This window comes from Vulpes vulpes, chromosome 13 (genome assembly GCF_048418805.1).
Source record: "Vulpes vulpes isolate BD-2025 chromosome 13, VulVul3, whole genome shotgun sequence".
NCBI lineage: Eukaryota > Metazoa > Chordata > Mammalia > Carnivora > Canidae > Vulpes > Vulpes vulpes.
This window is the reverse complement of record NC_132792.1, coordinates 94,014,412-94,029,555: the sequence shown is the minus strand read 5'-3', so window position 1 is coordinate 94,029,555 and position 15,144 is coordinate 94,014,412. Positions and strand designations below refer to the sequence as shown.

At 37.5% G+C, this 15,144-nt stretch overlaps 1 protein-coding gene across 1 annotated transcript in view; it reads right to left on the bottom strand.

Moving 5' to 3' along the window:
* Nucleotides 1-14,840, bottom strand: part of MIB1 (MIB E3 ubiquitin protein ligase 1) — a 137,471-nt gene extending 122,631 nt beyond the window's left edge. Inside the window, exon 1 of the mRNA XM_026006537.2 lies at nucleotides 14,472-14,840. Within this exon, the coding sequence (XP_025862322.1) occupies nucleotides 14,472-14,700 (229 nt within the window). The 5' untranslated portion in view covers nucleotides 14,701-14,840. The remainder of the gene's footprint in view (nucleotides 1-14,471) is intronic.
* Between the last annotated feature and the right edge of the window lie 304 nt (nucleotides 14,841-15,144).

Below are 15,144 nucleotides of genomic sequence, written 5' to 3'. Positions count from 1 at the left end.
CCTAAATCTTCTACACTAAGTGTATATTAATTCTAGGTAGCAGCTGAGTGAGGAGGAGCATTTAATATGAGCTTGTCACCAGAGATGTTAATGTAAATAACCTATAAATTAAAATAAAACAAAAACATGATATTTACAGCAAATATTTACAGAAACCAACTTTCCAATACTCCAGAAATAGAATATGTAACTACTTCTTTGAAGTTTTTATCTTTTAACCCTTTACACTAACAACTATTTCATGAAAAGAAAGCATATGCTTTATCTGACTACACTCCTCATTGGTACATGCTTGCAGTCACAGGCTAACCTGTCTTACCCCAGGAAAGCACCATGACCAAAATACCATAATTGATATCAAATGTCAGTAACAGTAAGTGTCCACACAGTAGTTTCTCAATAGATCTAAAGTAGGCTCCTATGTCATCACAAAAAGTAAAATGCACTAAACAAATTAGTATCCACTGTGCACGTAGAGGTTTAACCTTAACTATGCAGCTCTTCAAATAAGAGTAGATTGATGAGGGCAAAGAGAAAATGTATCCCAACCCCCTGATCTGACCAAAAATGAAAAGTCCAGTTTTCAGCTACTCTTATTGACTTATTTTTCATCTCTAAGCTCATTTACCACAAAGCACAATAACAACATTCCTGAGCTCATAATCTTAAGTATAAGTTTTCTTTGAAAGGAGCCATTTTAATCACACAATAACTGGTTAAAAAAAAAAAACCTACAATTCATGGTTTTAAAGAATACTTCAAGAAAACCATTGATGCACACAAAAGCACATCCAAATCCTTTCTTGGTTCTCACATTTCAAATGCCAACAAAGCTACTGAACAGCTGTGAAACAGACTAAGGCTGAGAATTGGAAAAAGTAAACAAAGCAGTCAACTCCACCATCAAAATAAGCACTACAGAATTTTTAATGAGAATGCAATCAATTGACTTTAAAACAAAAGCTGATATTTAAAGAAAATACAAAAAGGAGAAAGGGTATTTAATAAACAAAACCAACATTTTACTGATCTCTTACATCAGTGGCTTGTTTCCCCTTACTACATCCACCCAATCCATTCTCATCTAAAACCATTCCCTCCCAGTATAAACCTCCTTAGCCTTGGCAAGTGTTATTCCTTAAAATGTTCATTTCATAAAACTTAATTCCCTAACTAAACCTATTAGTCCTTTTTCTCCTTCCTATAGAATACCATATTACCCTGGAGACTTAATGCTCTTTTCCTTTGCTATCCTTTATGAAGACATCTGCCACCATTAAATGAACCACCTGATGATAGCTTTTGACTCATTCTACCAATACTCAAATGACCATCTGCTCTACATTTTAATGGCGTCTCATCTAAATTCAAAAACTTAGATAATTTACATAGCTTAGGTCTTTTTGTTGGAAAATGTTATGGGAACAATAAATCATGCTGGTCAAGATCAATGACCACAGTTCTTAAGAGAGCCAAGGAAAACAGCTCAGAATCACAAAGCACGGATTTATTTAAGTAAAATGTTAAATTTCTAGTTAGAAAAGATGATTGAAAGAGAGAACTAAAATTCTCACTACAAGCAGTACACTCTACAAAAAGCACTTCAACATGGAACAAAAACACCTAAATTATCACTTTGTGTAATAGCAAAAGAAAAAAGTAAACAAAATAATTGTTCATTAACAAAAGAATGGAAACATATATTAGGTATAGAATGGAATACCTAAAAATTAATGTTCAATAGTCACACAATTCAACAGAAATGAATCCTTCAACCATAATGCTGAATTTTTAAAAACTATACAAGAATACAAAATGTTGCAAATTAAGTACTATATATAGTTTACAGGTACATAAAAACATAGCATAAATGATAAAAACCCAAAAGTGGTAACAAATTTCTGCATAATGGTTACCTTAAAAGAGGAGGGAAAGTAATAAAATTGGGTAGAAGTACATAGGGCACTTTGTTTTTAGATGGGTTCACAAGTATTTACCACTCATTAATCTACTTGGATATCTTACCTATTAAGCGATAAATTCTAAAACATTTTTAAAATTTAAAAAATCCTAATAGACTAATATGGCACCTAGTTAATCTTCTAAATTTGTGCCCGAATTGAAAGATTTCACCTACTGTTAAAAATAATAATTTACAAGTCATTAGCCTGTATTTAAACATAATTAATTACTTATTGTGGCATAAGTATTGATGTCACTCAACCAAACAAGAAATCCTATCTCTGATTTAAGGATTCATTCAACTTTAACCCCAAATCAATGTAACAAAAAGTATTATAGAGATTAAAGAGATTTAACCGACAATAGTATGAATCTTACTCTCCCTGAACCTTCAAACTACTTCCTGGTTTAGAAACTGTCTCAACAATAATTAAAATTCCTAATGAGGGTAAGGCCTTTGTGACCTGCCAGCTGGTTGGTATATCCCACATTCCTTTCTCTTGAGAAATACTAAATTAATGAAAATAAGATTGTTATTATTAATAATACTGGCCACTATTCATTATCACATCAAGCTAATGTGCTTCACACACATCTTACTTAACTTTCCCAACAATACTAAAAGGTAGGCATTATGATCCCCATGTATAGATGAAGATATTGAGACTCAGGTAAGTAACCTATCTGAAGTCACACATTTGTAAGTGACAGGCTCAAATTCAAACCTAGGTGGGTCTGATTACAAAGTTTGACCTTCTTATTAAGGTCTTCGCTCCAACAGAGTTTTTTTCTCCAATTGATCTTATTTAAAGAATAGTTACAGGAGGATCCCTGGGTGGCTCAGCGGTTTGGCGCCTGACTTTGGCCTAGGGCGCGATCCTGGAGACCCGGGATCGAATCCCACATCGGGCTCCGGGTGCATGGAGCCTGCTTCTCCCCCTGCCTGTGTCTCTGCCTCTCTCTCTCTCTCTCTCTCTCTATCATGAATAAATAAATAAAATCTTTAAAAAAAAAAAATAGTTACAGGGACACCTGGGTGGCAGTTGAGTGTCTGCCTTCAGCTCAGGGTGTGATCCCGTCCTGCATGGGGCTCCCCACGGGGAGCCTGCTTCTCCCTCAGCCTATGTTTCTGCCTCTCTCATGAGTAACTAAATAAAATCTTTTAAAAATAAAGAATAATTACATATCTAGGGCATCATGTTCCCCATTCAACCTTTTAGATTCAAAATACTGTAAGTTATGGAGTCCTATCCTAGTAGTCAAGCTGTTAAAATTATCATTAGCCCTGCAAAACTCTTAAAAATCAAATAACTTTTTTTTAGTACAAAAGTTTCCATCTCATTTCTTGCCTTTTTAGGAACAAAATTATCATCAAGAAGATAAATCTACCCCAGGAGAAAACCAAATACCCCTATCATGAATGTGCTTACAGAATATAAACCAATTCTTACCAATGCAATTACCTACAAAGGTAAATGTGCTTTAAAAAAAAAAAAAAAAAGTATTCCAAAATGATAAATGAATGTCTGGACTATCTGCTATGTTCCCTTACCTCCTCCACTAAGTTAAATCCCACCTTATCCTAGTTGTATTCTATCAATTCATGTACAAGCCAGTTATACAGAATTCAGAACCCATTTTCCCTTCAAAACAGTTTTAAAGATAAGTACTAGACTATTTCACAAGAATCTGTTTACACAGATAAAAACTGTTAAAATTAACAAAAACTGTCAACAAAGTGGACTTAGAGGAAATACACCTCAACACAATTAAGGTCATATATGATAAACCCATAACTAACATCATACTCAATACTCTAAGATCAAAAACAAGACAAAAATGTCCACCTTGCCACTTTTATTCAACATAGTACTGAAAATCCTAACCACAGCAAAGAAAAACGAAAGAAAAGGCATCCAAATTGATAAGGAATTCATCATTATTTGCAGATTACCTACCATACACAGAAAACCCTTACAATGCCACCAAAAAACTATTAGGACTAATAAATGGATCCAGCAGTTACAGGATGCAAAATTAATATACAGAAATCTGTTGCACTAATAGCACTAATAATGAAGTAGCAGAAAGAGAAATTAAGAAAACAATCCCTTTTACAAATGTATCACAAGGAATAAAAACCTGCAAATAAAATTCAACTGGGGTGAAAGACTTGAGACTTGAACACAGAAAATTGTAAAATATTGATGAAAGAAACTGAAGGCAACAGAAATAAACAGAAAGACATTGTGCCCATAGCCTGGAAGAATTAATATTGTTGAAATGTTCGTAATACCTAAAATAATCCACAGACTTAATGCAATCCTTATCAAAATACCAACAGCATTTTTCACAGAGGTAAAATAATCCTAAAACCATATGGAATCATGAAAGATCCCAAATAGCCAAAGTAATCTTCAGAAAGAAGAAACAAAGCTGAAGATATCACAATCTCAGATTTCAAGTGATACTACAAAGTAATAGTAATCAAAACACTACAGTGCTGGCACGAAAATAGACACTGATCAATGGAACAGAATAGAGAGTCCAGAAATAAACCCCCGCCTATACGGTCAATTAATTTACAACAAAAGAGGCAAGAATATACAATGGAATCTCTTCCATCAATGGGTGTTGGGAAAACTAGAAAACTAGACAGCTACATGCAAAAGAATGAAACTGGACACCATACATGAAAATAAACTCAAACTGGATTAAACATCTAAATCATAGAACTTATGGGAAAAAAAACTTAGGCAGTAATCCCTTGGACACGAGCTTTAGTAACATTTTTTTGGATGTCTCCTCCCTCAAGCAAAGGAAACATAAGCAAAAAAAAAAAAAAACTATTGGGTCTACATCATACTAAAAGGCTTTTACAGCAAAGGAAACCATCAACATAACAAGAAGGCAACCTACTGAATGGGAGAAGATATTTGCAAATGATATAGCTGATAAAAGGTTAATATCCAAAATATATAAATAACACATACAATTAAACAGTAAAACAAACCAATTAAATAGGCAGAATACCTGAATAGACATTTTTCAAAAGAAGTACAGATGGCTAATAGACATATGAAAAGATGCTCAGCATCACTAATCATCTAGAAATGCAAGTCAAAACAACAGTAAGATATCACCTCACACCAGTAAGAATGGCTGGTATCAAAAAGAAAATAACAAATGTTGGCAAGGATGTGAGGAAAAGGGAATTCTCATGCACTGTGGGTGGGAATGTAAGCTGGTGGAACCAGTATGGAAAACACTATGGAGGTTCCTCAAAAAAATCAAAAATAGAACTACCATATGATCCAGTAATTCCACTGCTGGGTATTACCTAAAGAAAATGAAAACACTAATTCAAAAAGATATGTGCACCACTATGTTTACTGCAGCATTATTTACAATAGCCAAAATAAAGATGTAACTTGCATGTCTATTAACAGACGAATGAATAATGATGTGTGCATACACACACACACACACACACACACACACACAATGGAGAATTAATTACTCAGACACAAGAAAGAATGAAGTCTTGCCCTTCACAACAACATGGGTAGATCTAAAGGGTATTATGCTAAGTAAAACAGCTCATACAGAAAAAGACAAATATTTGATTTCACTTATACATGAACCTTAAAAAAAATGAAAAAACCAACAACAAAAAGGGAAAGAAACTCATACAGAACAAACTAGTGGTTGCCAAAAGGGAAAGGTGTAGGGGGACAGGCAAAAAATAGGTGAAGGGGTTTAAGAGGTACAAACCACCAGTGACAAAATAAATAACTTACAGAGATGAAAAGTACAATGTAGGGAATATAGTCAATAATATAGTAATAACTTCGGTGACAGATAACTACGTTCAGTATGGTGAATACTGAGTAATGACAGAACTGCTCAATCACTGTTGTACACCTAAAGCTAATATAACATTGTATGTCAATTTTATTTCAATTAAAAAAAATGAAAATTGTTGCTATGTTCCTAGGTCCAATGGAGATGTTCTATCACTGTAATCCAGACATGATGGTAAAAGAGGCAAGCTGAATGATATAGGGACATAAGAAAATAAATGAGTTTAAGAAGATGAGGAATAGGGCAGCCCCGGTGGGGCAGCGGTTTAGCGCTGCCTGCAGCCCCGAGTGTGATCCTGGAGACCCTGGATCAAGTCCCACATCGGGCTCCCCACATGGAGCCTGCTTCTCCCTCTGCCTGTGTCTCTGCCTCTCTCTCTCTTTCTCTCTCTCTCTCTCTCTCTGTGTGTCTCTATGAATAAATAAAATCTTAAAAAAAAAAAGATGAGGAATATTCTTTTTTAAAAAGCCATTTTCCTATAAGTACTTAAAATGCCTAAGTTCCTGCTAGGTGACTTAGAGCAATGGTTTCCCCAAGTGAGGTATACAACTCAGGAGATACAGAACATGATCCTTTGAAATGCAAGAGAAAATGGAAGTCCACAATGTCTTACCTATAATTACAAACTCTGTTTTGAAAGTTAGCAGCAAACTCACTTAGTGATAAACCTTGATCTGAAAAAACAAAAGGCTATATACAGTAGGTGGTCTTTATCATCCCCTTAGTGTAATTATTCACATGCTTCCCTGCAGAAATATTAATTTATTTGATTACATGGTCCAGATGTGGACTTCAAAGTGGGTGTTTCGTACTGTGTCACAAACATATATTATAGTTCTAAAATCGAAAAGTATAAACTCGACTCCCAAGCATTCTAAAAAAGGGGTTGTAGACTTTCACAAAAACTTTTGTTTTTTTCCTAAAAATCTAGGAGTGAGATTTTTACTAACTGTAAATGAGTCAGCTGACACTAGCACCCTCAGAGGGCCTATACAAAAATTCACACATCACACAGGGAACACAGGTGTACTGAAGGTGAGTGAGAGACTGAGAGTAACCATTGTTGCTCACCTCTGGCACATTAAGACATGCTGCAGCTTTTTTGTGCCTAATTAATTGGATTTGTGGAAGGTATGCTAATGACACACGTTGATTATCTTGAGACAAAGTGCTTAAGAGGCAAAATTAATGAGTCCCATATTTTTCACTTACAAAATAAATGCAAAATAAATATTTCAAATTGCACACATTTTCTGGAATGAAAAGGTGTTGGCGGTAAGCTTTCTGTAAGATTTTTTAATTATACCCATTTAATGTGTCCCAGGTAGAGATGATGTAAGAAAATAAGTGCTGTCCAAATGAAACTAGAGTAAACAAGATGTAAATTGATGTTTGGAGATGTTTCTATCATTATATATAGTCTTTAATATTAAATTATGTGTATCACCAATAAATTTTCATATTCACATCCTTAAAACAAAGTAATATTTTACCTCATTTTAAGTTCAGAAAATTCAGAATTCATTGATTTAAAATATATTAAGTAAAACATTCATACATAAGAAATGATTAACATCAGAAAAGATGGAAAATTACTTGCTAAATTTCAATAAAAACTTTATACATAACTGGTAATGGAATAGAAAAATAAAACTAAAATTTGGACCAGTGTTAGGGTCCAATCAGGAGATAGAAACCACACCAATTCACCACTTCTAGGGCAGCTCTGGTGGCTCAGCGGTTTAGCGCCACCTTCAGCCCAGGGCATGATCCTGGAGACCCAGGATGGAGTTCCACATCAGGGAGCCTGCTTCTCCCTGGGCCTGTGTCTCTGCCTGTCTGTGTCTCTCGTGAATAAATAAAATCTTTAAAAAAAAAAAAAAAAATCACCACTTCTAGAAAAAGGGAAACAATGAAAAAAAATGGGAAACAAAAAAAATTGGGATTACTAAAATGTAAGAGGCTTAAAAAAGGGGTCCCATAGGGCTAGGATCCAGAACTTAATGAATGGAGGGGTTGTGACTGGTTGGTGCTGGTGTCAGTGAGTGGGGACACACTAAGGATATTTCTGGTTATACTGGAATCAAATACTGACACTGAAATCCTGATGGATGAGATGATACCAAAAGCAAGCAAGCAAAACAGAAAAAAACAAGTCTCTTCTCCCACTTCAGCCTTCCAGTCATCCCCTACTGGCAGAACCAACAAAGACCCAGCTGGCAAAAAAGAAAATGCAGAGTCCTATTCCAGCCTCATAGAGTAGAAGCCAAGACATAAGAGCTTAATAACCAGGATAATATACTCCAAAATACACTTCTTCCCTGTGGATCAACTATCTATCTTCATGAGGTCTCCTAAAAGCTACAGCATCTAGCAAAATCAAGAATGGAAACAAGGTCAATCTAGATTTATTTGATTTACTAACATATTAAACTAAGATTTTCAGAAACAGTGAAAAAAATCATATTGCTCTCATTTTTTAAAAAAAGAATATTCTGAGAAGCAAAATACCAAAATACCACCCTGGTGGTTGGATCCTTTCTGTCTAGGTGTTTATCCTTTTTCTACGTATATTTTTCATAATTTTTCATAAAATTTGCATAAAAAGCATAGTATTATCTACAGTATCTTTTTAAAACTTACTTTTTTGCTTCACATATATTTGGTAAATATACACTAATTCTTTCACTTTAACTGCTAATATTTTATTGTATGAGACTCATGTAACATGACAAATTATTCTACATATAATCTTTTAGTAGTTATCAAATTATTGCTTTAATAAACAATACTGCCAATTAATTTCTTTTTATATACCTTTTTACGGATTTGTGCCTGAGGATCTCCTAGACATACACTTAGAAGATTTCCTTATTTGCAGAATATGTGCATTGTGAAGTTACAAGATTGGCAAATTGCTTCTTAAATTGGTTTTATCAATTTACTAACCCACTAATAACCTGAGAGTTCTGATTTCCCATATTCTTTATCAATACATCCTATTTCTAGACTTTCAATTTTTGTCAATCTGACCAGGGTGAAAGTTATCATTTTTAAATTTGTATCTCCAGGTTAGCTCTGAATTAGTTCTATGAATAGTTATTAGCTCTTTACTCTTTTTTTTTTTTTAAAGGAAAATCAGTTTTGTTTTTTTTTTTAATTTTTATTTATTTATGATAGTCACAGAGAGAGAGAGGCAGAGACACAGGCAGAGGGAGAAGCAGGCTCCATGCACCGGGAGCCCAACATGGGATTCGATCCCGGGTTTCCAGGATCACGCCCTGGGCCAAAGGCAGGCGCCAGACCACTGCGCCACCCAGGGATCCCTAGCTCTTTACTCTTAACATCAAGTCAAATTTTCAAAGCTAGAAGGAAATTTGTATTTAAAATTATTTAACCCAGGGCAGGCCGGGTGGTTCAGCGTTTAGCGCCAGCTTCTGCCCAGGGCGTGATCCTGGAGACCCGGGATCAAGTCCCATCAGGCTCCCTGCATGGAGCCTGCTTCTCCCTCTACCTGTGTCTCTGCACCCCCCTCTCTCTCTATATATATATATATGTATATATATAGGTATACATATATATATATGTATACCTATATATATATCATGAATAAATAAAATCTTTTAAAAATACTAAAAAAATAAAATATTTTAAAAATAAAAATAAAATAAATAAATACAATTATTTAATCCATTTATCTCATACATTAAATATCTCATTTTAAGATTTTACTTATTTATTCATGAGAGACACAGGCAGAGGGAGAAGCAGGCCCCACACTGGGAGCCAGACTCGGGACCCGATCCCGGGACCCCCGGATCACACCCCGGGCCGAAGGCAGGTGCTCAACCACTGAGCCACCCAGGGATCCCCTGGCTTCTAATTTCTAACAAAATTTTTGCCTACACCTGGTAATGTAATTACTTATGCTGCCCCTAACCATATACTTAAAAGCAAATATTAATAGGCTAATTCTTCTCAAAAACAAAAGAAGCTTTACAAAAGAGGTAAGTTTTCAGTAATTTGAAATACTGGGTAAGATCTGATAGTTAAATAGATATGACAATGTCATATACTCTCCCAAGGGCAGAGCTTGACTTCAACAGTGCAGCATGACTAGAACTTTGAGCTGCTGCTTGGAACAAAGAAAATCTAAAAGATTAAGAACCCTGATAAAGTAAAAAAATAATACCACAAGAGTAAAGACTGACCAACTGGAGCTAGAGAATCTGACAGCCTCACATGCAGCTCAAAGTTCTAGTCATGCTGCACTGTAGCATCTCAAAGTAATTGAGATTTTAGATTGGATCCTGGACCCGTAAAAGGACATTAGTGGGACAACTGGTGAAATCTGAATAAGGTCTGTAGATTCGTTAATAACCAATGTTATTTTTCTGTTTATAATTTTTGTAAACCTGAAATTACTTCAAAAAGGTTAAATTTATTATTTTAACTACTATGTAAAAATCAGAACTATACATAATATTTAATAAATCTTGAGAATGTAATAAGGTACCAATAAACATCAATTATCAAATATCTTGAAGAAAAAGGAGAAAAGAAAATTGAAAGTAGTAGGATAGTCCTGGGGTAAAGCCAGATCTAAGAGCTTGTGATTTATTCAATCCTTTAAGGGAAAAAAAAAAAAAAATACTGAAGAAATTAAATCCTAGGAATTAAAATACATTTCAACAGCACTGCATAAGGCTAGCTACCCTGCATCTAGAAATGCTTTTAAAATGTCTGCTAAGGGGCAGCCCCAGTGGCGCAGCGGTTTAGCGCCGCCTGCAGCCCGGGGTGTGATCCTGGAGATCTGGGATCGAGTCTCACGTCAGGCTTCCCTGCATGGAGCCTGCTTGTGTCTCTGCCTCTCTTTCGCTCTCTCTGAATAAATAAATAAATAAATAAATATTTTTTTTTTTAAATGTCTGCTAAAAGAATCAGATGAACAAGATGAATTGTTACACACAGCAAATTAAATGTGTAAAATTGGGACACCTGGGTGGCTCAGTGGTTTAGAGTCTGCCTTTGGCTCAGGTCGTAATCCTGGGGTCCTGGGATCAAGTTCCGCATCTCCCTGTGGGAAGCCTGCCTCTCCTTCTGCCTATGTCTCTGTGTCTCTCATTAATAACTAAATATTTTTTAAATAAATGAGTAAAATTATCTTGTAAATTAAACTGAGATTTTAAAACAATTACTTCTAAAAACATCTTTTATATAAGATAATGAAACTATTCATGACAGACGTACTTCATACTACAAAGCATACAGACAACATTAATAACCCTTCAAAAATTGCTGTAGTATAGGATTTGTTACACTTTACCCTAGAAAGATATTTAAATTTCCCCATAAACCTGCAATTACTGATACCAAAATGACTCCAAATTATGGAATTGTGGTCAAACTTTAGCCTGAGGTAGCAAAGATAAAATTTTAAGAGTGTGCAGAAACAGGTATATGCCTCATACAGTATAACATGTCTGAGTGTAAACTAGTAAAATGTCTTTGGACATTAATTAGTCAATATCTATCAAAATGTTAAATATGTGTATCCCTTGATACAGCAATTCCACATCAGAAGTACTCAGCACATATGCACAGAATTTATTCATTGCATCATTGTAAATAAGACCTGAAACAATATAAATGCCCATCAAGAAAGCACTGGTTAAGTATATTATGACATCCAGTCACTGGAATATTATGCAGTGATGAAAGAATAAGGTAGACCTACATGTGCTAACATGGAATAACTGATGATACACACTATTAAGTGAAAGAAACCAAAGTGCAAAAGAGAACATAGCTTATGACCATTTGTACTTTAAAAAGATAGATTAACAGTATATTAATAAACATGCCTGCAATAAATAGAGTATTATGTAAGAACACACAAGAAACTGATAACAATGGCTGTCCCTTTTTTGTACCGTTGAATCTTTTCTTTGGGACACGCATATACATCTTTTTCAAATATTTAAATAGCCAGCTAGGAAACACAATTTTATGAATTATCTGTTCAAAAAAACTGAGCTGGCTTGTGTTTCCTTTTTGTTGCTGCTAATAATAAATATGAACCCATTTCAGATTCATTAGGCTTTGTCAAACTCAACGATAAAGCCTTAGAAGTAGCTTATTTATGAATTAACTCAAAATGTATTAAAGACTTTAAAGTTAGGATCTGAAACCATAAAACTCCTAGAAGAAAACAGAGGCAGTAAGCTCTTTAACAATGATTGTGGCAATGATTTTTTTGGACTTGATGCCAAAAGCAAAAGCACCAAAAAATGAAAATAAACAAGTGGGACTTCATCAAACTAAAAAACCACTGCACAGCAAAGGAAAGCATCAACAAAATGAAAGAGCAACTTACTGAATGAGAAAAAATACTTGCAAATAATACATAGAAGGGAGTAATATCTAAATACATAAAAACTCATATAATTCAACAGCAAAAAAAAATCTGATTTAAAAATGGACAGAGGATCTGAATATTTTTTCAAAAAATACATATGGATGGTCAACAGACACGTGAAAAAATGCTCAACATTACTAATCATCATAAAAACACAAATCAAAATCATAGTGAGATATCACCTCACACTTGCTAGAATGGCTACTATCAAAAAGACAAGAAATAACAAGGATTGGCAAGGATGTGGACAAAACCAAGGATGTTTGTTTACTGTTGGTGGGAACATAAATTAGTATAAACCAATATGGAAAGCAGTATGGAGGTTCCTCAAAAGATTAAAAACAGAACTCCGGCGCAGCCTGGTGGCTCGGCGGTTTAGTGCCACCTTCAGCCCAGGGCCTGATCCTGGAGACCTGGGATCAAGTCCCACGTCGGGCTCCCTGCATGGAGCCTGCTTCTCCCTCTGCCTGTGTCTCTGCCTCCCTCTCTCTCTCTCTCTGTGTGTGTGTGTGTGTCTCATGAATGAATAAATAAAATCTTAAAAAAAAAGAAAAGAAAAAAGAAAGAAAGAAAGAAAGAAAGAAAGAAAGAAAGAAAGAAAGAAAGAAAGAAAGAAAGAAAGAAAAATAGAACTCCCAGAGGATCCAGCAATACTTCTGGGTATCTACCAAAAGAAAACAGTAACCCAAAAAGATTAATCTATCCTCATGTTCACTGCAGCATTATTTACAATAGCCAAGACAAGGAAACAATCTAAAAGTCCAACAACAATGAATGAATAAGGAAAATATGGCACATATATATATAATGGAATATTACTTAGCTATAAAAAAGAATTAAAACCTGCCATTTGCAACAACATGGACGGATCTAGAGAACACTGTGCCAAGTGAAATAAAACAAAGAGATATACCATATAATCTCAAATATACATGGAATCTGAAAAAAAAAGTTCATAGGTACAAATAGCAGATTGGTGGTTGTCAGAGGTGGGAGTAGGTGAAATGGGTGAAGGATGTCAAAAGGTACAAAATTCCAGTTATAAAATAAAGTCATGGGATGTAATGTACAGCATGGTGACTACAATTAATAACACTATCACATATTTGAAAGTTGTTAAAATAGTAAATCTTAAAAGTTCTCTTCACAAAGGGAAAAAAATTTTATTGACTATGTATGATGGTGGATACTAACTAGACTTACTGTGATAATTTTGCAATATATACAAACAAATCTTTATCTTGTACACAGAAGACTAATATATGTCAATGATACCTCAGTTTTTTAAAAGTAGCTCATTTATGCATTCAGAAAAATAACAAATTTTATGTTTTAACTACTTTCTACTAGAGTATCGAGGACAAATCTGTTAAAATGTTTTGATTAAAATAATCCAATAAAATAAAGTTAGATCTTTATTTTATGAGCACAAACCTTCTTCCGTTTACCACATTGCATAAAAATTTTAGAGTCAGATCCCTGAAATTTTGTGAATCGAGGACCTTGACTCATTGTGCATGAACGGCGAAGTCTCTGATATGACTTTACATACGAGATGGGCTATTAGCGACCAAAAAAAAAAAAAAAAAAGGGCAGGTGTCTACTCCACTTGGAAAAAGCATTTAACACAAGGAAATGGCTCAACACCTTAGAGTGTTTTTCCTTCTACGGGTAATGAAACAATGTAGACGAAAAATCATTCCACAAGGTCCCAATTAACATTCAGCTCCCGAACTCCGAGTCGTTCTGCGTTACAGGAGGTAACGCACACCCTTCCACACACTCACACAAATGGTATCTCAGCGAATCCGAGCTACAAGAGGCCCCTCGGCAATCGTAACCCGTCAACTAAACACCATATGGCTCGGCAAGCCTCTCTCCAGACAGCGATCACTCGGTGGCTGATTAATTTCAATGGCTTATTAGCCAGGCCTCTCCAGACCCTGTCCCTAGAGGAGGAGGAGGGGACCAGTCTGTTGTCTTCCCGGCGCTTTGTGCCTTCCAGGCTCAAAGCATCCTGGTGACGGTGCTGCCACCATTTCCCGTGGGGGTGGCGGGGTCTGTTCTCCAAGTTTTCGTCCACCAGGTACTGGACCTACCATCCCTGAGGCTGTCTCCCGCTCTACTGCGGGCTCCCCGCAGGCTGCCCACGCCCAGCCGGCCTCGCCCCTCCTCCACAAGCGCGCCGCCCGGGGGGGGGGGGGGGGGTCAGGGGACCAAGACTTACCCGTGGGCGCGCTGTCCAGGATGCGCAGGTCGTAGGCCCCGGAGCAGCGGTAGTTGGCGGCCGTGCCGTTGTCCCACACCACCACCACCTCCTCGGGGCTCTCGAAGCTCCGCACCGTGCCCACATGGCCTTCGCCGCCGTCCTGCTTCCCCCACTTCCAGTCCGGGCCGCGCACTACCCGGGCCCCGACCCCTTCCACCATCACCCGGTTGTTCCGGGAGTTACTCATTGGGGCCCGGGCGGTGGGCTCCGCCGCCGCCGCCGCCGCCGCCGCCGCCGCCGGGGGCCCCGTGAGGGAGTTGGGCCCGGGCCGGCCTCTCGGCGCCGGCGGGAGCGGCAGCGAGCCCCGGGGTACGTGGGAATAGTTCACGGGGGCGGCGGCGCGGTCCCCGGCAAGCCCGCAGACGCTCTCGAGCCGCCGCCGCCGCCGCCGCGCCCCCCGCTCGGACTGGAGGCCTGACCGCAGCGGCTCCGAGGCGGCGGCGGCGGCGGCGGCGGCGGCGGGCGGGCAGAGGGGAGGGGGCCGTGGGCGGGGACTGCCCCGCTTCCTCCGGGCTCCCCGGCCGGGCTACAGCGACGGCCGCCAGGAAACCACGCTCTCCCCCGGCCGGGAGCGCGGGGAGCGCAGGGGGCCGGGGGAGGCTAGCCCGGGGGGAACGGCGAGGCCGGCGGG